A 24,680-nucleotide genomic window follows, 5' to 3' on the forward strand; every position below is an offset into this window, starting at 1 on the left:
TTTTACCCTGTGTTCTACCATCAAGCTCTCAGGTTTCTGAATCTCATCCAGTGCAGTCCCGAGGGTCAGTCTTTCCTTCTTATCCTGCTTGATAAGTCTCCCCTGACCCGGGGTTCTTGGCAACTTTTCTGTAACTCTTCCCATCTCCTAAACCTTGCCACCCCTCTTCTTTCATTCCTTTTCCTTTCACTTCAACCCTTCTGCCACGAGGAGGAGTCACTGGCTCTGAAAGCGTGCACATTTCCAGTACTTTTTTGTGAGTTTTCTCCTGCTGCCACTTCATGAGTAGATTTTTGTCTATCCAGTTATGTTTTAAGGTGATTAGCTCTCCGGTCTGTACAGTCTGTATTTTCTCAATCCATTTTAATTTCTCGCCCCATTTTAGTTGTACTGACTAAGATGGCCCTTCTGTATCCTTCAGTGACTGGATACAGGTTTAGCTGCCTGGGTTTTATCTCACTTTTTAGTCACGTGGTTAATAATTCTGTCACATACATTTTCAACCACAGTGACATGGTCACAGACCCTGCAGCTGTCAATTGTCCTATTCCCTGTGAATTGACGGACTCAATAACCAGGTAGTTTAGTCCTGTTAAGCCCATAATCTTTCTTCTGTGTCTGATTACACTCCTTTGGAACTTCAAGCTTTTACATGCTGCTTGTCATATGATGTTGATACATTGTTAGGAAAAATTGTTTCACCAGTTGTATGTTTAGTTCGTTGTACTTTGTTGATAGTTCCTTCCCTGGACTTTGGTACAGCTCTAATAGTAAATGTTGTAGAAATGTAAACTACCAAACGTAATGTCATTTATGCAGTAACATTGATGTTAGGTTATGACTTTCAAGTACAATAAAATAAGATGTATTGGTGCACATTATGTGTACATAAAATGGGTTTTTCATAGTTGTGTGTTATGGAAATGAAAACGTGAAAAAATAATGTTTACAGTCATGCAAATAATCACTTTTGAGATGTGGTGTTTGCACAGAAATGCAATGAGAAGCTTAAATTTCTTTGCATTGAATTAGGATGTTATGTAAAAAAAAAAAAAAAAAAATCAAAAAGCAGACTTTTTCCTAGCTTGGTGTCTGATTCACTTTTCACAGTGCACTGCACAAGACAACACTACAGGCATTGTCTCCGAGATTGTTTTGAGAATTGTCCAGCTGAACTGTTAAGTTAGTAAATAATAATTGAATAAACTAACTTGTAATACTTCTGCATGTTACAGTGACTGCTGTTGTGTTCAGCATGGCAGGTCAACATTACTGCCTTCGCTGGAACAACTATCAGTCAAATATGACATCGGTATTCCATCAGCTGTTGCGAAATGAGGCATTTGTTGATGTTACTCTTGCTTGCAATGATTCATCTCTGAAAGCACATAAGGTAAGTTGTTCACTTTTTGTTCAGTTTCCTTTTAAAGTAGTTCATAAATATTTGATGCAATCAGATGTAGTGCTGATAATATAGGGAAATGCTTATATCTTGGCTTTCAGTTCAATTTACTGGGTTTTAGCAGTTGATGCAAATTCATGATCCTAAATAGGTTGTTTCATCTACATACACACTCAGCAAGCCACCGTACAGTGCGTGGGGGACAGTACTCTGTACCACAATTATTTGTGTCCTTTCCTGTTCCCCTCACAGATTGAACGAGGGAAAAACGACTGTCTGTATGCCCCCATATTAGCGTTAATGTCTTGTATCTTATCTTCTGGGTTCCTATGTGAAATATGTGTTGGCAACGATAGGTATGTTCTGCAGTCAGCATCAAATGCCGATTCTCTAGTTCTTCAAAATGAATGTCTGCGCCCTTCTAGGGGATTCCGACTTGCGCTCCAGAGCATGTCTGTAACACCTGCATGATGATCTAACCTACTGGTAACAGATCTAGCAGCTCACATCTGAATTGTTCCGAGGTTGTCTTTCAATCCGACAGGGTGTGGATTCTAAACACTCGAGAAGAACTAAAAAATAGGTAGCACTAGCGTCCTATATGTAGCCTCATGAACAACACTTTCCTAAAATTCTCGAAATTAGCTGAAGTAGACCATTCACCTTCCCTACCACAACCCTCACATGCTCGTTCCATTTCATATCGCACTGCAATGTTCTTCATCATCATTATTATTTTCCAACTCCAGTTTCCCGGGTGTGGTGTACAAGTGCTCACCATCTCCTTCTGTTTTCATACATATTTGTTGCAGGAAAACTTCCCATTTGTGTCCTTTCTCCTCCACGTCTAATCTTACTTTTGTAGAGACTTCTATCCAACATTTTCTTGGTCTTCCCCATGGTCTTCTTCGTACTAGGTTCACATTGGCAGAGCTTTCACTGTTCAGTCCCATTATCTGCTGATACCACTGAAGCATGCATTTCTTTATGAAAGTGGTAACAGGAACCTCATTACCAGCTACTTTTATATTCATCTCATTCCTGGTTTTGTCCTTTCTAGTTGTTGTGATTCATAGTTCTAATGAAACTCATTTCTGTTGTCTTAATTCTGCTGAGGTCCTTGTTTAGTGGGTAGATGTTTCTAAACCATACTTAAGCATTGGTAAGTGTGGTACATAGTCACTTTTGCTTTTCGTGGCATTTTATCATCCGACTGAAGATTTCTGATTTCGCTGTAAAAATTTGATGCAAAATTATGTCCTGATATTTAAATGCCGTGACTGTGTCAAGCGGGACAATACTAATGCTGTATCCGAACATTACGGGTTTGTTTTTCCTATTCATCCACATTTTCATTTTCGAACAATGGAAAATCCAGGATGGAATGTAACAATACGAGAGAAGGGAAGTTGCTTCTTACCATATAGCGGAGATGCTACACACACACACACACACACACACACACACACACACACACACACACACACACCTGCAGTCTCAGAGAGCTGAAACTACACTGCGAGCTGCAGCACCGGTGCAAGATGGGAGTGGCGACTAGGTGGGGGTAAGGAGGAGGCTGGGGCGGGGAGGGGGAGGGGGAGGGGGAGGGATAGTATGGTGGGAGTGGCAGACAGCGAAGTGTTGCAGTTTAGACGGAGGGTAGGAGAGAAGGTGCGGAGGGAGTAAGTAGCAGAAAGGAAAGAAATTAAAAGACTTGGTGTGGCGGTGAAATGACGGCTGAGTAGCGCTGGAATGGGAACAGGGAGGGGCTGGATGGATGAGGACAGTGACTAATGAAGGTTTAGGCCAGGAGGGTTGCGGGAACATTGGATGTATTGCAGGGAAAGTTCCCACCTGCACAATTCAGAAAAACTGGTGTTGGTGGGAAGGATCCATATGGCACAGGCTGTGAAGCAGTCAATGAGATGAAGGGTATCATGTTTAGCAACGTGTTCAGCAACAGGGTGGTCCACTTGTTTTTTGGCCACAGTTTGTCGGTGGCCATTCGTGCGGACAGACAGCTTGTTGGTTGTCGTGCCTACATAGAATGCATCACAGTGGTTGCAGCTTAGCTTGTAGATCACATGACTGGTTTCATAGGTAGCCCTGCCTTTGATGTGATAGGTAATGTTAGTGACCGGACTGGAGTAGGTGGTGGTGGTAGGAGGATGTATGGGACAGGTCTTGCATCTAGGTCTATTGCAGGGGTATGAGCCATGAGGTAAGGGATTGGGAGCAGGGGTTGTGTAAGGATGGACAAGTATATTGTGTAGGTTCGGTGGACGGTGGAATACCACGGTAGGAGGGTTGGGAAGGATAGATGGTAGGACATTTCTCATTTCAGGGCACGATGAGAGGTAATCGAAACCCTGACGGGGAATATAATTCAGTTGCTCCAGTCCCGGATGGTACTGAGTTACGAGGTGAATGCTTCTCTGTGGCCGGACTGTGGGACTTCAGAAACTGGTGGGAGACTGGAAAGATAAGCACGAGAGATTTGTTTTTGTACAAGGGTGGGAGGATAATTATGGTCAGTGAAGGCTTCAGTGAGACCCTCGGTATATTTAGAGAGGGACTGCTCGTCACTGCAGATGCGACGACCACAGGTGGCTAGGCTGTACGGAAGGGATTTCTTGGTATGAAATGGGTGGCAGCTGTCTAAGTGGAGGTATTGCTGGTGGTTAGTAGGTTTGATATGGACGAAGGTACTGATGTAGCCATCTCTGAGGCAGAGGTCAACATCTAGGAAGATGACTTGTTGGGATGAGTAGCACCAGGTGAAGCAAATGGGGGAGAAGTTGTTGAGGTTCTGGAGGAATGTGAATAAGGTGTCCTCACATTCAATCCAGATAACAAAGATGTCATCAGTGAATCTGAACCAGGTGAGGGGTTTAGGATTCTGGGTTTTTTAGGAGGGATTCCTCTAGATGGCCCATGAATAGGTTAGCATAGGATGGTGCCATGCGGGTGCCCATAGCCGTTACCGTGGATTTGTTTGTAGGCAATGCTTTCAAAGGAGAAGTAATTGTGGGTGAGGATGTAGTTGTTCATGGAGACTAGGAAGGAGGTTGTAGGTTTGGAATCCATAGGGCATCTGTAAAGGTAGTGTTCGGTAGCAGTAAGGCCATGGGCATTAGGAATGTTAGTGTATAGGGAGGTGGCATCAATAGTGATGAGCAGGGCGTCGTGTGATAAAGGGAGAGGAACTGTGGAGATTCGGTTGGGGAAATGGTTGCTATCTTTTATATAGGAGGATAGTTTCTGGGAAATAGGTTGAAGGTGTTGGTCTATGAGAGCAGATAGTCTCTCAGTGGGGGCACAGTAACCAGCCACAATTCACATATCTTGCAGCCTGTTCTGTGTGCACATACCTTCGTTAACACACTACTGTGTTGAATGCTTTTCAGAAATCTAGAAGTATGGAATCTTCCTGTGGCCCTTTCATCCATAGTTTGCAATATATTGTGTGAGAGAAAAGGAGGCTGGGTTTTGCACAAGCGATGCTTTGTAAAGCTATGCTGATTCGTGGACATGAACTTCTCAGTCTCGAGGAAATTAATTATATTTAAACTCGGAATATGCTCTAGAATTCTGCAGCAAACCGAAGTTATGGATACTGGTTTGTAATTTTGTGGGTCCGCTCTTTTACCCTTCTTATATACAGGAGTCACCTGTACTTTTTCCAGTCTCTTGGTATTTTGTGCTGATTGAGAGATTGGTGATAAATGCAAACTAAGTAAGGGCCCAGAGTGTAGAGTACCATTTGTAAAACGGAAATAGTATTCCATCCAGATCTAGTGGCTTACTTGTTTTCAACTCTTTCAGTTGTTTCTCTATGCTGAGGATGCTTATTACTATCTCATCCATACAGGACTCCGTGCAATGGTCAAATGACGGTTCATTTGTATGATTCTCCTCCATGGATTATTTCTTAAACTTGGTATTTAAAACTTCGGCCTTTCTTTTGCTATCTTCTACTGTCAAACTGGACTCATCATCGAGTGACTGGATGGAAGTCTTAGACCTGCTTAGCAGTTTTACATAGCACCAGAATTTTTTTTGGTTTTCCGCCAGATATTTAGCCAAGGTGTTGTAAGCCTTGTGCATAGGTCTCTTCATAGACATAAGAATCTCTACTAATCTTTGCCTCTCATCGTTTGCACATCCTCATTTTGAACAGAGAGTGCGGCAGCCTATTATTCGGCCCTACTTATTTCAAGCAATAAACCCAGCGTCAGACTTACACTGATAAGTTAGAATATTATGATCACTGTCCACCTCTACATCCTACACCACCTGGTGGTGTTGTAGGCACGTTACACAGTAGCAAAAGTGTGTAAGCGAAACAGGAAGGAACAGGGTATGACCCTGTAAAGGGGAAATCCATTGAAATAGCAACTTTGACAAACGACAGATAATTGTTATGCAGAGCCTGTGAAAGAGTATATCGAAAATGGCAAATCTGGTGAAATGTTTATGTGCATACTGTTGTATGCATTACAGAAATAAGTAGAAGGACAGTGAAACTACCATTAGGCGGTAGGGGATGAAGTAATAACAACAATTATGAAAAGGATAGAGTACCATAAAGCTGACGTGTTGAGTTGCATACAGACATAATGAGAAGGCTGTTGCACACTGAACTTTTGGCCAAAGCGTTTTTCAGCAAAGACAGGAAAAACACACACACACACACACACACACACACACACACACACACTTATTCATTCAAGCAGGCACACGTCATGCACAAGTGACTGCTATCTCTGTTCACATTGGCCAGACTGCAATTGCTGCATTAAATGTCCACAACTCTTCACAGAATGTGTGCTTCGGAGGCTTGTCTGCTCTGTAGAATAGAATTGGGTCTAAATATTCTGGTAAATTATAGAAGTGCTTAACTCGGTATTCTCTTACTTTGTTTTTGAATATATGAGATTTTTCAGATTCTTGCGTGATGTCTGACAATAACCTTTTGCATCAGAATATAAACATTTGTTGTGAACCCTAGATAGAGATGAATAGTCTATATTAAATTAGTTTACTTTTAGTTTTTTACCATGAATTTTATAGTTCATCGTAAATTCGTTCTTGTTATGTAATGACATCCAAGCATAAGAATCCCAAGGTCCCTGAAGAGGGTTCTGCAAGATGTTCATTTCTGAACTTCACACAAAATTCTTATTACTTAGTTCTCTAGCATAAATCCATTTTGCTCTTAGCTGTATTGGTCCAAAAGATTGTGCCGTAGGACACCATTGACAAAGTGTGCTAGCAATCCTGTCTTCAGGTCAACCAATGAGCAACATTTCCTAGGTGAAAAGGAAACAGAGCTGAGATTTTTGGTTAACTTATCCATGAGCTGATGCAGACTCAGTTCATTATCCATCTGGAAGTCTGTGAACTACACTCTTGGTGTCTCATAATATTCTGCTTCTGGTGCCTATAAGTAATTTTTATTTGTTTCAGACATCATAATCTGAATTTGTTGGTCATCTAAGGGATGAAATAACTTTAGTCTTTGAACATGACAAACATTCTTGGAAGTATCTATAACAAATGCTAAATGGGGATCTTGAAGACAAGATTAATTAGGATTATGAAATAAAACATTTGGTCATTCTCTGCTTTTGGTAGAGTAACGAATAGTTAGTTGGTAATCTTTTATTGTCAGAACTCGCACACACAATTAATAAGAAAATGAAACGGAATTGTACCTAAAGCTTTATCGTTGTTGACAGGTGTTGTCACTATGACTTTTAATTTTGTAAAACAAAAAACAAACTGCCTTCAGTCACTAATCATAGATTTTTTAAAATTTTTATTTTAAATAGTACATTATTCTTTTTGAGCCTTGGGGGTTCATCCTCTGTTGCTCGATCATTGAGTAGTGGTTACATGGATTTTAGGTATAGCATGTGTAGACACATTTACATGTAAACAAACACTTCTAGTTCCAGAACACATTAACACAAAAAAAAAAAAAAAAAAAAAAAAATCTGTGAGTATCTAAACATGTAGACACTTGGTTAAATGTTGTGTAACTGTGCTGTGGAATTGAAAGTTTTCATATGCATGTGTGTGTTTACTCGTGCTGTACCTTAAAACTATGTAACTGTTATTGCTGATAACCAGAAGCAACACGTTTTTGAGATGTGATGTAAACTGATCAGTCACTTGAAGATAAGATCACAGGGCTCAAAATGAGTCATGTATTGAAATAAAAATCATAATCAATAACTAAAAGTAGATAATTATCTCTTTTTTGCAAAATAATTGTGGTCAAATAGTTAAACAAACCCATAGTGTGATTACTTTCAGTAAGTGAATGCCCCAACAGATCCTGCTGCTCTAGAACTTTAATGGCTTACAAATCCCAATTTCATTAAGCTTGTAAAGATTTGTGTATTGTTTGACATTAGTCTTAAATGCATGATAGTACTGAATAGAATATGTAGATGCAAATAGCTGGGATGTTGGACTCTCCCTGTCTTGCCTCCCCTTGCCCCCCCCCCCCCCCCCCCCCCTGCAAGGCGTGCACACACACACACACACACACACACACACACACACACACGTGCCTTTTATATGTGTACCATCTTTTTCTTTTTTCTGTATTTATTCTACAAGAGGAAGATGTTAATATATAACTATTTAAACTTGACCTCTTTACTTACATGATGTTGAAATAGGTTCAGGCTGTAGATGTTTTCAAAACTTTGTGAATCTTCAAAAAGGTGAGACCCTCTTAGACCTTATTTCTTAATACAACAATGTAATGTCTAAGTTGTAATATCAGCAGTTATGAAAATGATACATTGCTATTCACTAAAATGGTGACACATAGAGTTGTAGATGGGCACAACAAAATGACTGTTAAATACTTGAGTTTTCAGCCAAAATCTTCAGAAAAGAAACACACACACACACACACACACACACACACACACACACACACACATACATACACAAAGTAAGCACACCTCATCTCCAGCTGCTCTGGCCAGACTGCAATTATTTCACTGAACAGAAGCAACAATCTGGAGTGGGGTAAGGAATGGGGAGGAATAGCAGGGTGTGGGTTGGACGAGAGAAGAGCGAAGTGTGCAGGGACTAGACAGTGACAGAACAAGGCTGCCAGGTGCTGCATCGGGACACTGTGGGGGAGGGGGAACGGAAAAGGAGAGGAGCAGAGAGGGGAAAAGACAGGTGAGTGTATTGGCAGAGAGCGGTGCAGAATGTGGATGAGGGAATTTGAGTGGGATGCCGGTAATAGAATAAAGGGAGCATGAACTCTTGGGTTAAGGCGTGGGAACAGTAAATTATTGTTGGATGAGGCTGGGATAATATTGGGAGCAGTTCAGAAAAACTGGTGGTAGAGGAGAGAACCAGATGGCCCAGACTGTGAAGCAGCCACTGAAGTCAAGTATGTTATATTCAGCTTGATTGTGCCACAGGATGGTCCACTTTGCCCTTTGCTACAGATTGGTGGTGGCCATTCATCCTGATAGACAGCTGGTTGGTAGTCATACTAATGTAAAGAGTTGTGCAATGTTTGCAGCAGAGCTGCTATACAACATGGCTACTTCCACAGGTGGCCCATCCTCTTATTTGGCAGGATAAGCCTTTGACAGAACTGGAATAAAAAGTGGTTGGTGGGTGGACCTTTATGTACCTAGGTCTTCCACAGGGGTGTGATCCATGTGGCAAGATGCTGGGACTGGGAGTGGTATAGTGATTTATTAGATTTTTCTGGAGGTTGGATGGGTTAGAGAATACCACCTTAGTGAAAGATCTTGTGTAAGGTGTCCCTCATTTTAGGGTGTGGATGATAGATAACCAAAGTTGTAATGAAGGATGTGGTTCAGTTGTTCCAGTCTCTGTGGTATTGGGTTGAGGGGGGGACAGTCCATTGTAGTTGTTTCATGGAGGCTGGTGAGAGGATTAGAGATGTGTGAGGGTGTGGGGCATGAAATCTGTTTGCAGACTAGATCTGGGGGATAGCGCCTGTCTGTGTAGGCCCATGTGCAACATTTAGCATACTGGGCAAGGGAGTTTGTAACTGCAGATATGCTGTGCCAGGTGGAGAGGCTGCATTTGCGAAATATTTTGATGTCAAAGGGAGGGCAGATGTCAAAATCCAGGTACTGTTGGTGTTGGTGGGTTTGTGACAGAATTGTGGCCAATAAGAGAGGAGAAGGTCAACCCGCAGGAATGTGGCATTCTGGGTTGCGTTGGACCAGGTGAAGCGGCGAGAGAAGAATTTGAAGGTTGTGAAGGAATGAGGACAGTTGTCTTGGCCCAGAGTCCAGTTTATAAAGATATCAGTGAACCTGAACCAGACCAAGGCTTCCTCTAGATGGCCCATAAACAGGTTTGCATAGAAAGGTTCCATACAGGTGCCCTTGGCAGTGCCATTATGAATCACAATGACTCCCTTGCAGAAGATCTCCACCAATTGTTTGACTCTCCAACTATAATCTGTGCCAGAGTGATCCCATCTCGGAAACCCAGCATAACCTCCAATCTCCACTTAGTCTTGGGCTCTTTTCAGAACCTTTCCTCTGAACCCATTTCTCTTCCAACTCCAAAATGGCAGCCCCCCCCCCCCCCCCCCCCTCTCTCTCTCTCTCTCTCTCTCTCTCTCTCTCTCTCTCTCTCTCTCTCTCTCTCTCTCTCTCTCTCTCACACACACACACTCTTCGTGCTCCCCAAAATTCACAAACTCAAAACTCAACTGTCTTTGTTATTTCTTATGCTTCCATTCATGGAATTTCAGCTCGTAATGACCAACACCTCCAACCAGTTGCCCAAAATCTAGCCTCCTACATCATCACCCACTTCCCACCATCCCCATCCTTTTACCTTTGTCCCTACTAGTAATTGTTGACAACACTTCCCTACACGTCAGCATTCATCTTTGCCATGGTTTTGCCACTATTTATCATACCTCTCCCAACAAACTTCAGACTCAACACTCATTCCTCATAAACCATACTAACTGTATCCAAACACACAACTACTTTCCATTTGAGTGGAAGGTATATGAACAAATCCATAGCACAGCCAAGGGCACCTGCATGGCACACTCCTGTGCCAACCTATTTATGGGCCATATAGAAGAAACCTTGCTAGCCTCTCAAACTACAACACCAAACCCCTAGTCTCATTCAGGTTCACTTAAGATATATTCATGATATGGACTAAATACGAAGACATCCTATCCTCATTCCTTCACAACCTCAACACCTTCTCTCCCATCTGCTTCATCTGGTCCTCCTCAACACAGCATGCCAGCCAGCTCCTTCTCGCTGATGGCTCCGTCCACACCCCTGTTCACATTAAACCCACCAACTACCAATACTACCTGCATTTGGACAGCTGTTGTTCATTCCACCCAAAAAAAAAAAAAAAAAAAACCCTTCCATACAGCCTGGCCAACTGGATAAGGCATACCTGCAGTGACATGAACTTCCTTACCAACTACCCTGAAGACCACACAGAGGCCTTCACAGAAAGACACAATCCACTGAACTAATCTGCCAACAGATTTCCCATACCATATGCTGCCCCCCACCAACACACACACACACACACACACACACACACACACACACACACAGTCCTCCCTCCATCCCCAAAAACTAGCTACCAAGGAGTGACTCCATCATCAATCAATACCACCCTGGACAGGAACCACTAAACCACATCCTTCCTGAGGGCTTTGATTATATGCCCTGAAATAAGGGTCATCTTACCAAAGATCCCAATCCACCCATCCAGCACTTCATATTCCAATTCTGTATCACGCTTATCCTATTCTACTAGTTCCCAGGCACCTGTGAACGCAGCCATGTCGTATACCAGCTCTGCTGCAATCTTTGCACAGTTTTTTATATTGGTATTACTACCAACCAGCTGTCCGCCATGTTGAATGTCCAGTGCCAAACTTCGGCAGTGAACAAAGTGGACCATCCTATGGCACAACATGCAGCTGAATGTATCGTGCTTGATTTCAGTGGCTACTTCACAACCTGGGACATCTGGATCCTCCTTGCCACCACCGGCTTCTCTGAATTTGCAGATGGGAGTTAAGGTTAAAACCCATACTCTGCTCTCAAAATTATCCTGGCCTCATCCTGTAATAATGTAGTATTCCCATACCACCTAACCAACAGTTTCTCCTCGTCTGTTCTATCACCACCACCCCATTCATGCCGCCTCATCATCAATGTGCACCACTCTCTGACAATGCACACAGTTCTCTTTTCTTGTCCCTGCTCCTCTCCAACTGAATCACATTGAATCATCTGTGAATTTTATTTTATCTCATCTTATTGTTGCAGATATTTGTCCTTTGAATGGGGTTTTCAACTTTGGAAACAAAAAAAAGTCCGCAGGGGCCAGGTCTGGAGAATACGGAGAATGAGGCAATGCATTGACTTCATTTTTGTGCTGTAGTCATCCATCAACAGGGATGAATGTGTGGGGTGTGTTATTGTGATACAAGGGCCATGAATTGTCTCACCACATTTCAGGCTCTTTCCTTCTCACATTTTCTCACAGGCATCGCAACACGTTTGATAGCACCATTGATTAACGTTTGTCTCTGTGGCATGAATTCTTGATGAACTAATCCCTCAAAGTTAAAGGAAACTGTCAGCATGCCTTTAACATTTGACGTGACCTGACTAGCTTTTTTGGGATGTGGAGAACCTTTCCTGGCCTAGTGTGAAAATTGAACCTTGGTTTCAACATCTTTACAGTAGACCCATGTCTCATCACCACGTATGATGATCTTAGGATACTTCTCATTCTCATTTGCGGAATCCAAAAGTTCTTCACAGAGTGCAAGGCGAAGGTCATTCTGGGTCTTGACTTGTGAACAATGGGCTGAACTAGGTGGCAACATGATGCATTCTAAGGTACTGTGTCAGGATTTCATGACATGATCCATCTAAAATTTTACATTCTTCTGCATTCTCTCACACAGTCTGTCTTCGATTGGCAGGCACAATTTCATTGGCACTTCTCACTTGAGCATCGTCGGTCGACATCGATGGGAGTCTCAAATGAGGATCATTTTTAACTTCCGTCTGGCCATTTTTAAACTGTGTGAACTATTTATAACACTGAGTACGGCTTAAGCACTCATCGCCATTGGCTTCCTGTGTCAAGTTACCAATCTTTGCACCATTTTGAAATCCTATCAAGATTTGACTTAACACTTAAGCCGCCTCTTTTGGACAGTACTTCATTATAGATAACTGCATCATCTGCAGAAAGTCTGTGGTAACTCTTAATATTGTCTGCAAGATCATTAATATACAACATGAACAGTAGGGGACCCAACACACTTCCTTGGGGTACAACCGAAGTTACTTCTGTATCTGACGTTGGTGCTCTATCTGATATAATCTGCTGTGTCCTCATTACCAAAAACCCTCAGTGCAGTGAACATTTTGTTTGATACACCGTATGATTGTACTTTTGACAATAAGCATAGATGGTACTGAGTCAAGCGCTTTTCAGGAATCAAGAAATACTTCATCTACCTGACTGCCTTGATCCAAAGCCTTAGATATATCATGTGCACAGGCACCGACTCCATGGGGCCTGAGGGGGCCCAAACCCCCTCATTTTTTTAAGAATATTATTAGTTATAATATGCTTTGTAAAATCACAAAATTACGTTGGAATTTTTTATTTTCATTGTTTGATGATGGTTACCTTTTAAAATACATTCAATAATGAGTTAAAACAAATAATTATTATGGCCATAAGCAGATTAACTGAAAGAGTTGTGTGAATCATGATAGTGTTACAGTGCTGTGGGCACACTTAGAATTTGTCCCGGTGTGCGAACATTTGAGTAAAATCTGGCGCCGGCGGGCCAGCGCTGCGGCTGCGCCGCCATCAATAGGACTGGAGCAGAAGCACCTGGAACCCTCCGCCTCACATCGCCTTGATGCTTAGAGACATTAGCTTAGTGTTCTGACTTTAGTGTCTAGTGGACTATTTTGTGTGACTATATTTTATTCATAAAAACAAAGATGAGGTGACTTACCGAACAAAAGCGCTGGCAGGTCGATAGACACACAAACAAACACAAACATACACACAAAATTCAAGCTTTCGCAACAAACTGTTGCCTCATCATATTTTATTCATTTACTGTATTCTCTTAGTGTATTGTGAATTAAGTTTGCAATGGATAAATTTGTTACCAAAAAGGTGCGAGTTGATGATACTGCAAGTTAACCTCCAACAATTATTGTATCATCAATTGCTTCGTAATCTTCAGGCAAGAACCATTCACAGCCAAAACTAGGACAATCCGGTAAGGGAAGATCAATTCAGTAGTCTTGGTTGATCAAATATACATGGCTAGACTATGAAACATTTACCGAAAAAGTTTTTTACAAAACCTGCAAAGAGGCAGATGCTAAAAATCCGTTAAAATTTTCTTCAAAAAAAGAAGATGCATTTACTTCTGTAGCGTTTACTAACTGGAAAAAGGCTTTCGAAAAATTCTGTCTTCATGAAAATACATTTAGGCATAAAGAAGGTGTTCTGAAACTAAATTCTATCACTAACCAAAGTGTGGCTTTCCAATTGAATGAACAGTTAGTGATATGAAGAAAGGTCGTTTAGCTCTTGAGAGAGATTTTACTACCATGAAATTTCTATGCCGTCGAGGACTAGCAATTAGAGGGCACGAACATGTAAACTCAATTTTTTTTTTTTCAATTGTAAGAATGACATAGCTGAGTTTAAAGATTGGTTAGAGCATTCGGGGTATATGTGGACGTCCCACAATATTCAAAACGAGATCATTGATCTGCTAGGAAAGTCTGTGTTGAGAAAGGTATTGACTTCAATCAAGAAAACTGAATGTTTTTCTATTATGGTTGACAAAACAAGTGATTCTTCAATTTATGAACAAGTGTCATTTTGTATTCATGCTGTCGATGATTCCTTAATCATCAACGAAGACCCCAAAAACTGAATCACAAGCTCTGTTTAGTATTTTAAAAGATGTTTTTGCTTGTCTTGGTTTGTCAATGGACAACTGAAGATGACAGTGCTATGATGGTGCCTCGAGTATGAGAGGTAAGTTCAAAGGACCAAAAAAGTTATTTTTGGATATACAACCAAAAGCACGTTATGTGCACTGTATTGCTCACAGTTTAGATGGTTCAAATGGCTCTAAGCACTATGGGACTTAACATCTGAGGTCATCAGTCCCCTAGACTTAGAACTACTTAAACCTAACTAACCTAAGGTCATGCCTGAGGCAGGATTCGAACCTGCGACCGCAACAGCAGTGCGGTTCCGGACTGAAGCGCTTAGAACAGCTCGGCCACAGCGGCCGGTGCTCACAGTTTAGACTTGGCAGTTGTAGACAGTCTCCACCATCGTAAGCCTATGAGGTACATTATGACTTTAGCCAAGGACTTAATAAACACCATAAGGGAATCCAATAAAAGGATGGGACTTTCCAGAAGCGTATGCTGTGAGAGCGCCAATGACCAAGCTGGTCTACGGCCACTTTGCCCGACTCGATGGACTGTGTGAGTTTCTAGTGCCTTGAGAATGTTGAAAAACTTTGAAGAACTTTTTTTGAAACATTTTCTACAGAGGACAAAACAGGCAGGTTACAAATATGTAGGCTACCTTAAGTCAAGGTTACAATTCAAGATTTACTTCTTTTTATGTCTTTATTGCCATGCAATGAACCCAGTAGAGGATGTGACTGAAAAAATTCAGTGCCCTCATCTAAATATTGCTGATCTGGAAAAAATATGAGGGCTTGATTTGTATATTGAGTGGAAGGTATGATAGTTTTGAATATGTTCGGGAATTGTGTTTAAAAGAAAAAAACCTTCACAAGTTGATGATCCTTCGCTGCCTCGGAATCAAAGTATACCAAAGAAGTATGAAAACAACGAAGCCAGCTCACCACACACTTTCAAAACCCCAAAGGAATACTACAAAGCTATTTACATTGAAGTTTGTGAAACGGTGCATTCTTGCATTAGTGAACGGTTTGCTTTAGCTGGACTCAAACAGGTAATTGCAGTTGAACAAGAGTGCTTGCTTTTAGTAAACAGAGGTGAAACAAATTTGGAGAAATCAACCGAGTTTCTCAAAAATGACCTAGATATTGAGAGACTGCACTTACACTTGAATATGTTAGCCAATATCGCAAAGATCTTAAAAAACACACGTGATGAAAGAAAGTACATTACACAAGAGCTTGCAGTTGGAGAAATTTTATGTGAAATAGTGAAGTGCATTAAGCTTCACCAAGTAGGTCCAATCACTTAACCAACAGCAGAATGGTCATTTAGCGACATTAGACGTGTAAAGTCATATCTCTAATCAACAATGGGACAGAAGCAATTGAACAACTTGGATGATCTTCGTGCCCACCGAGATGTTTTGGATGAATCGGATATCTGACCATATTCAGTAATCCAGTCAGGCAGTCGACATTTGCACCTTTCTAAAGACACTCTAGCCCTAATAATGCCATTTAGAGCAATATTAAAAATCTTTATAAAATAGAGAATTAAATACATAAATAGGATTATATACAGGGTGTTTCAAAAATGACCGGTATATTTGAAACGGCGATAAAAACTAAACGAGCAGCGATAGAAATACACCGTTTGTTGCAACATGCTTGGGACAACAGTACATTTTCAGGTGGACAAACTTTCGAAATTACAGTAGTTACAATTTTCAACAACAGATGGCGCTGCAAGTGATGTGAAAGATATAGAAGACAACGCAGTCTGTGGGTGCGCCATTCTGTACGTCGTCGTTCTGCTGTAAGCGTGTGCTGTTAACAACGTGCAAGTGTGCTGTGGACAACATGGTTTATTCCTTAGAACAGAGGATTTTTCTGGTGTTGGAATTCCACCGCCTAGAACACAGTGTTGTTGCAACGAGACGAAGTTTTCAACGGAGGTTTAATGTAACCAAAGGACCGAAAAGCGATACAATAAAGGATCTGTTTGAAAAATTTCAACGGACTGGGAACGTGACGGATGAACGTGCTGGAAAGGTAGGGCGACCGCGTACGGCAACCACAGAGGGCAACGCGCAGCTAGTGCAGCAGGTGATCCAACAGCGGCCTCGGGTTTCCGTTCGCCGTGTTGCAGCTGCGGTCCAAATGGCGCCAACGTCCACGTATCGTCTCGTGCGCCAGAGTTTACACCTCTATCCATACAAAATTCAAACGCGGCAACCCCTCAGCGCCGCTACCATTGCTGCATGAGAGACATTTGCTAACGATATAGTGCACAGGATTGATGACGGCGATATGCATAAGGGCAGCATTTGGTTTACTGACGAAGCTTATTTTTACCTGGATGGCTTCGTCAATAAACAGAACTGGCGCATATGGGGAACCGAAAAGCCCCATGTTGCAGTCCCATCGTCCCTGCATCCTCAAAAAGTACTGGTCTGGGCCGCCATTTCTTCCAAAGGAATCATTGGCCCATTTTTCAGATCCGAAACGATTACTGCATCACGCTATCTGGACATTCTTCGTGAATTTGTGGTGGTACAAACTGCCTTAGACGACACTGCGAACACCTCGTGGTTTATGCAAGATGGTGCCCGGCCACATCGCATGGCCAACGTCTTTAATTTCCTGAATGAATATTTCGATGATCGTGTGATTGCTTTGGGCTATCCAAAACATACAGGAGGCGGCGTGGATTGGCCTCCCTATTCGCCAGACATGAACCCCTGTGACCAGGTGTACCGCCAGAATCCAGAAACAATTGGACAGCTGAAGCAGTACATCTCATCTGCATGTGAAGCCATTCCGCCAGACACGTTGTCAAAGGTTTCGGGTAATTTCATTCAGAGACTACGCCATATTATTGCTACGCATGGTGGATATGTGGAAAATATCGTACTCTTCGGGGGCAGGTGGAGGCTTTGCCTGTTAGGCTCATCGAGCTCGAGGCGCAGGCGTCGGCTCGTAGTGGCGTTGGGGCAACTGTGGTGAGACCTATGCCTACTTCGGTGGCCTTGGAATCACATGGAACTCCTGATGTCGCTGCGTCTTCCAGCAGTGAGCATCTTACCGGTCAGCCATCACTCCAGGGTGAATGGCGGACAGTGGTGGGCTCGCGCGTGCCTGGCCGAAAGGCAAAGGTGGGTTCTGGCCGCGTGGCAGCTGCCTTACCCCTTTCCAACAGGTACGGGGTGCTTCCTAGTGGTGATGACATCGTTTCCGAGCCACCACAGGATGCCTCGCCTGTTGGGCCAGTGACCGATTCTCCGGCAAGGTCCCGACAGTCACAGAGGGCGGGCCTATTAGTTATAGGGAGCTCCAACGTTAGGCGGGTTATGGAGCCCCTCAGGAAAATAGCGGGTAGGTCGGGGAAGAATGCCAGTGTGCACTCGGTGTGCTTGCCGGGGGGTCTCGTCCGTAATGTGGAGGAGGCCCTTCCGGCAGCTATTGAACGCACTGGGTGTGACCGGCTGCAGATAGTAGCACATGTCGGAACGAATGACGCCTGCCGCTTGGGTTCTGAGGCCATCCTTGGTTCCTTCCGGCGGCTGGCTGATTTGGTGAAGACAACCAGCATCGCACGCGGAGTGCAAGCTGAGCTTAATATCTGCAGCATAGTGCCCAGAGTCGATCGCGGTCCTCTGGTTTGGAGCCGTGTGGAGGGTCTAAACCAGAGGCTCAGACGACTCTGCGACTATAATGGTTGCAAATTCATCGACCTCCGTTATTGGGTGGAGAACTGTAGGGCCCCCCTAGACAGGTCAGGCGTGCACTACACACCGGAAGCAGCTACTAGGGTAGAAGAGTACGTGTGGCGTGCACACGGGGGTTTTTTAGGTTAGAGGGACCCCCCCCCCCCCCTTGGGCGAAACGATAAAATACCTGACGGCTTACCAGAGAGGACATTATCATCGTTGATAAAGAACGTCCGTCCTCGGAGACCAAAAACAGGAAAAGTTAACGTAATATTGGTAAACTGCAGGAGTATCCAGGGCAAGGTTCCTGAATTAGTATCTCTTATTGAAGGAAATAGTGCACATATAGTATTAGGAACGGAAAGTTGGTTAAAACCGGAAGTGAACAGTAACGAAATCCTAGACACAGAATGGAATATATACCGCAAGGATAGGATAAACACCAATGGTGGAGGAGTATTTATAGCAGTAAAGAATTCAATAATATCCAGTGAAGTTATTAGCGAATGCGAATGTGAAATAATCTGGGTTAAGTTAAGTATCAAAGGTGGGTCAGATATGATAGTCGGATGCTTCTATAGACCACCTGCATCAGCAACCGTAGTAGTTGAGCGCCTCAGAGAGAACCTGCAGAACGTCGTGAAGAAGTTTCGTGATCATACTATTGTAATAGGGGGAGACTTCAATCTACCAGGTATAGAATGGGATAGTCACACAATCAGAACTGGAGCCAGGGACAGAGACTCTTGTGACATTATCCTGACTGCCTTGTCCGAGAATTACTTCGAGCAGATAGTTAGAGAACCAACTCGTGAAGCTAACATTTTAGACCTCATAGCAACAAATAGACCGGAACTTTTCGACTCCGTGAATGTAGAAGAGGGTATCAGTGATCATAAGTCAGTGGTTGCATCAATGACTACAAGTGTAATAAGAAATGCCAAGAAAGGAAGGAAAATATATTTGCTTAACAAGAGTGATAGGGCACAAATCGCAGAATATCTGAGTGACCACCATCAAACGTTCATTTCTGAGGAAGAGGATGTGGAACAAAAATGGAAAAAATTAAGAAACATCGTCCAGTACGCCTTAGATAAGTTCGTACCGACTAAGGTCCAAAGCGAGGGGAAAGATCCACCGTGGTATAACAATCATGTACGAAAGGTACTACGGAAACAAAGAAAGCTTCATCATAGGTTTAAGAGTAGTCGAATCATAGCTGATAAGGAAAAGCTGAACGAAGCGAAAAAGAGCGTAAGAGAGCAATGAGAGAAGCATTCAACGAATTCGAACATAATACATTGGCAAACAATCTAAACAAGAACCCTAAAAAGTTTTTGTCATATGTAAAATCGGTAAGCGGATCTAAATCCCCTATTCAGTCACTCGTTGACCACGATGGCACCGAAACAGAGGACGACCGAAGAAAGGCAGAAATACTGAATTCAGTGTTCCGAAACTGTTTCACTGCGGAAAATCGTAACACGGTCCCTGACTTCAGCCGTCGCACGGACGACAAAATGGAAAATATTGAAATAAACGATATCGGAATTGAAAAACAACTGCTATCACTTAGTAGCGGAAAAGCATCCAGACCAGACGAGATACCCTTAAGATTCTACAGTGATTATGCTAAAGAACTTGCCCCCTTTCTATCAGCAATTTATCGTAGATCACTGGAAGAACGTAAAGTACCTAGCGACTGGAAGAAAGCGCAGGTCGTTCCCATTTTCAAGAAGGGTCATAAATCAGATGCGAATAATTATAGGCCTATTTCGCTTACGTCAATCTGTTGTAGAATAATGGAACATGTTTTGTGTTCTCGTATTATGACGTTCTTAGATAATACAAATCTCCTTCATCATAACCAACATGGATTCCGCAAACAGAGATCATGTGAAACTCAGCCCGCCCTATTTGCCCAAGAAATTCACAGTGCCGTAGACACTGGCGAGCAGATTGATGCCGTATTCCTGGACTTCAGGAAGGCATTTGATACGGTTCCGCACTTACGTTTAGTGAAAAAAATACGAGCTTACGGAATATCGGACCAGGTTTGTGATTGGATTCAGGATTTCCTAGAAGAAAGAACACAACATGTCATTCTTAACGGTTCAAAATCTGCAGATGTAGAGGTAATTTCGGGAGTACCGCAGGGAAGCGTGATAGGACCTTTATTGTGTACAATATACATAAATGACTTAGTTGACAACATCGGTATCTCCGTGAGGCTATTTGCAGATGACACGGTTGTCTACAAGAAAGTAGCAACATCAGAAGACTCGTACGTACTCCAGGAGGACCTGCAGAGGATTAATGCATGGTGCGACAGCTGGCAGCTTTCCCTAAACGTAGATAAATGTAAGATAATGCGCATACATAGGGGCAGAAATCCATTCCAGTACGATTATGCCATAGGTGGTAAATCATTGGAAGCGGTAACGACCGTAAAATACTTAGGAGTTACTATCCGGAGCGATCTGAAGTGGAATGATCACATAAAACAAATAGTGGGAAAAGCAGGCGCCAGGTTGAGATTCATAGGAAGAATTCTAAGAAAATGTGACTCATCGACGAAAGAAGTAGCTTACAAAACGCTTGTTCGTCCGATTCTTGAGTATTGCTCATCAGTATGGGACCCTTACCAGGTTGGATTAATAGAAGAGATAGACATGATCCAGCGAAAAGCAGCGCGATTCGTCATGGGGACATTTAGTCAGCGCGAGAGCGTTACGGAGGTGCTGAACAAGCTCCAGTGGCGGACACTTCAAGAAAGGCGTTACGCAATACGGAGAGGTTTATTATCGAAATTACGAGAGAGCACATTCCGGGAAGAGATGGGCAACATATTACTACCGCCCACATATATCTCGCGTAATGATCACAACGAAAAGATCCGAGAAATTAGAGCAAATACGGAGACTTACAAGCAGTCGTTCTTCCCACGCACAATTCGTGAATGGAACAGGGAAGGGGGGATCAGATAGTGGTACAATAAGTACCCTCCGCCACACACCGTAAGGTGGCTCGCGGAGTATAGATGTAGATGTAAATGTAGATAGTGTTTCCCAGACCGCAGCGCCATCTGTTGTTGACAATTGTAACTACTGTAATTTCGAAAGTTTGTCTGCCTGAAAACGTACTGTTGTCCCAAGCATATTGCAACAAACGGTGTATTTCTATCGCTGCTCGTTTAGTTTGTATTGCCGTTTCAAATATACCGGTTATTTTTGAAACACCCTGTACATACATGTTAATTTTCAGACTCGAAATATTAGTACTAGTTTTGTGCTGTATTACTATAGTACTGTATTAGTTATTTTCAAATACTTAAATCTTTTTAGGGTGTAGGACCCAACTAAAACCCACTATTTACATACTTTCTGACTGAAAGTTTTAGGCATACTGTATTAACTTTATATTAACTGTATTAATGCTTTAACTTTGAGATATTGTTTTTATTTAATGAACCCTGAGCCTTATTCAAAGTAAGCTTATAGTAGCTATTTCACTTATCAATCAAAGTGCTATTACTGTGCGACAGCAATATTTTATGTTTTATTCTTTTAATGATAGTTTAGAATTTGAATATAATTTCATTCGTCTAAGAGCTATATATTCACTGCTCTGTAATAGTCTATAAGTATGATTATTACTGTAAATTAAATTAGCTTTTTATGAAAATGCCGTGCATGTTTGTTTTGTTTCTGTATTCAAAGCCAAAAAAAATGTCGGGCGTGTCAAGTTATCGAGAGTCCAGTTTTTGGGGTTCTAATGTTGATCACATGACTCAAAAATGCTTTAAAAAAAAACTTTAAAACTTACTATTTTTCATCTAAAATTTAGAAAATTTCCCGTGGCAAGACCCCCAGTATGGGCCCCCTAATATTCTTTGTAAGTTGGCACGCTTGGTCATGTGAGAAAAGTGCGGGTTGGGTTTCACGTTATCATTGTTTTGGGAACCCACATTTTTCTAGATTACAGTTCGAAGACAAGCTAACTCCCCTGCAAATTCACTATAGAATCTGACAGGGGTGCTGTTGCGCCCTAGAGCTTCTTCAATGTTAACAATTTCAGCAATTTCTCTACACCACTGATAATAATACTTATTTTATTGATCTTTTCAGTGGTATGAGGATTAAATTACAACAAACCAGTGGGTTTTTCTTTCTAAAAGAACATTTGAATATGGAGTTACGCATTTCAGCTTTTGCTTTGCTACCTTTGATTTGATTTTACCAGTGAAGCAAAATAACATTGGTCAAGCCTGCTGCAGCCTACACCGAAACAGTTTATTGTCCCTGTGTCTCTAGCAAAGCCAACCAGTGTACTTGAACAGTGCAAGGAGATCCTTTACCAGTGCTTTGCTAGACACAATTTCTTCAGGTCTGTTTGATCCAAATATTATGTGTCTTTTAATTTTCAATGCCTCGCATTCGAAGATCAAATGTGATGCGGTTTCCTCGCCCACACCACACATCCTACATTTGGGGTCTTTCTCTATTACCACCATTGTATGTAGGTGCTTTTTGAAATTCCCATGGCCTGTCAATAGTCCAAATGAGTTTCATTTCTCTCCTGTTCAAGTCCAGGATTGAGAGACTTCTCTTAGAACATGGCTTCAGCATCAATACCTTGCCATGTTTTTGCTTTTAGACTTTAGCCCCTATATTCTACATGCTGTCTCCTTGTCCAGTCTGGTAATTTTATTTTGATCATCGCCCCTATCCTTGCCAACCTATCGGCTTGCTCATTACCACTAATCCTTGAGTGACCAGGGACCCACCATAGGTTTATCCCATTACTTTCCCCTAGCTCCACAAGGAGTTTGTGGCATTCTGCCACAATCTTTGACCATGTTTCAGAGGCAGCTAGTGCTTTCAGGGCTGCTTGGCTGTCTGAATAAATGAAACTGCTATGACCTCTGTAGCACCTCTGCAAATTCTCCTCCACGCACACCCTGATAGCAGATATTTATGCTGGAAACACAGTGGCCATCTTCCCTAGAGAGACTGCACTCTCCAGCCTTGGCTGCACTCTGTATACCCCGGCCCCAATACCTTGGTCTGTTTTCGAAGTGTCAGTGAACCAGACTATGTCCCCAGTACGGTGTTGAAATTTGTTCTCCCAGAGCTCTCTACTTCCAACTACTACATTGAAAGCCTTGTTGAAGCAACTGAGAATTATTATATAGTTGGCCAGCATTTCACTAACCATACCTATGGCTATCTCACTCAGTATTTTAGTGAGAGGTCCTGGATATCCCAATGAGTTCCAGTTTTTGCCAACTGCCTCCATCTTTACCCACAAGGGTAATGGGGGCATGTCCAGCATGGTTCCCATCCAAGAGTGGGTGTGCTGCTAATTCCACTTGTAATGGCTAAGCAGGCCAATCTCCGCACCATAGCAAGCTCCTTAGCAGCTACCTGCTGTTCGCCTTTTTCGTCACACTGTAGCCCTGTAAGTGATCATAGGTCAGCTACCATGGTGTATATCCAGTACATACTCTTGGGGCTTAAGCCCCAGTTTTTACCACAAGCTCTCCTGTTACTCATTAGAGCACCTTTTGCCTTGGAACAGGTGCAGTAGTTTCTCGTCCAGGGCTACCCCTAGATATTTTACTGTCCCCTTCACTGGTAGTGTTTCATCAAGAAGCTTGAGTTTCAATGTGTGTTGGATCTGTTTCCTTGTAAATGGTGCTACAAAAGTCTTCGTGGGACTGACACTTAGATGCTGTTTCCTGCACCAGTTTTGCACAATGTTCAGTGCTCCTTGTGCCATAGCTCTGACTGCGTATCCCTGGCAAAAGTACTGTCTGGAGTTTAATTCTACAATGAGATCATTTGTCACAAGGTTCCACAGTAGAGGGGACCAGACCCTCCTTTTGGATAGCCTCTGGTGGTGTTGATTACCATTTTTTCCTGCTTCATGGTGGCTTCTACCTTTGTACCACTAAGCATGGCTCTAATCCTCGTGCAAATGGTGATCTCCAAGCCATGCACCTCTGCTGCCCTGCTGCTTTGAAGGTCGTGTTGCTCCTTCGATGTCCAAGAAGATACAGGGGGCTATTTCCTGAAAGTGTAATGGTTTCTCTACCTTACCAACAAGTTGGTGGAGAGCAGTTTCAAATCATTTTTCTGGTTGGTACACATGTTGGTTTACATGTAGATGGACCTTAGTTAACCTCCTCTCCCTAACACGCTTGTTGATCAGTTTTTTAAATGTTTTAAGAGGAAAGGATGACAGACTGATTGGTCTAATATCCTTGGCCTTGGTATGATCAATTCTCCCTGGCTTTAGAATGAAGACAACCTTCACTGCCCTCCAAATGTTAGGGATGATTCGTGCTACTAGGCTAACCGTAAATAACCTGCACAGGAATCTTACTAAGTTCACTCCTTGTTGCAGGAGTACTGGAAAAATTCCATCTGGGGCAGGTGACTTGAACGGTTGGAATGTTCTCACCACCTGTTGGATTTTGCTATGGTCAACACATTCTCTGACAGATTCCCAGTTCTCCCTTCAAATACCTGAAAACCAATATCTT

General features: G+C 42.5%; 1 protein-coding gene across 1 annotated transcript in view; it reads left to right on the forward strand.

The window, feature by feature from the left end:
- Positions 1–24,680, forward strand: part of LOC126474902 (protein bric-a-brac 1) — a 261,416-nt gene that overhangs the window by 75,219 nt on the left and 161,517 nt on the right. Inside the window, exon 2 of the mRNA XM_050102399.1 lies at positions 1,236–1,393. Within this exon, the coding sequence (XP_049958356.1) occupies positions 1,256–1,393 (138 nt within the window). The 5' untranslated portion in view covers positions 1,236–1,255. The remainder of the gene's footprint in view (positions 1–1,235; positions 1,394–24,680) is intronic.

The sequence above is a fragment of the Schistocerca serialis genome, chromosome 4 (genome assembly GCF_023864345.2).
Source record: "Schistocerca serialis cubense isolate TAMUIC-IGC-003099 chromosome 4, iqSchSeri2.2, whole genome shotgun sequence".
Classification (NCBI taxonomy): domain Eukaryota; kingdom Metazoa; phylum Arthropoda; class Insecta; order Orthoptera; family Acrididae; genus Schistocerca; species Schistocerca serialis.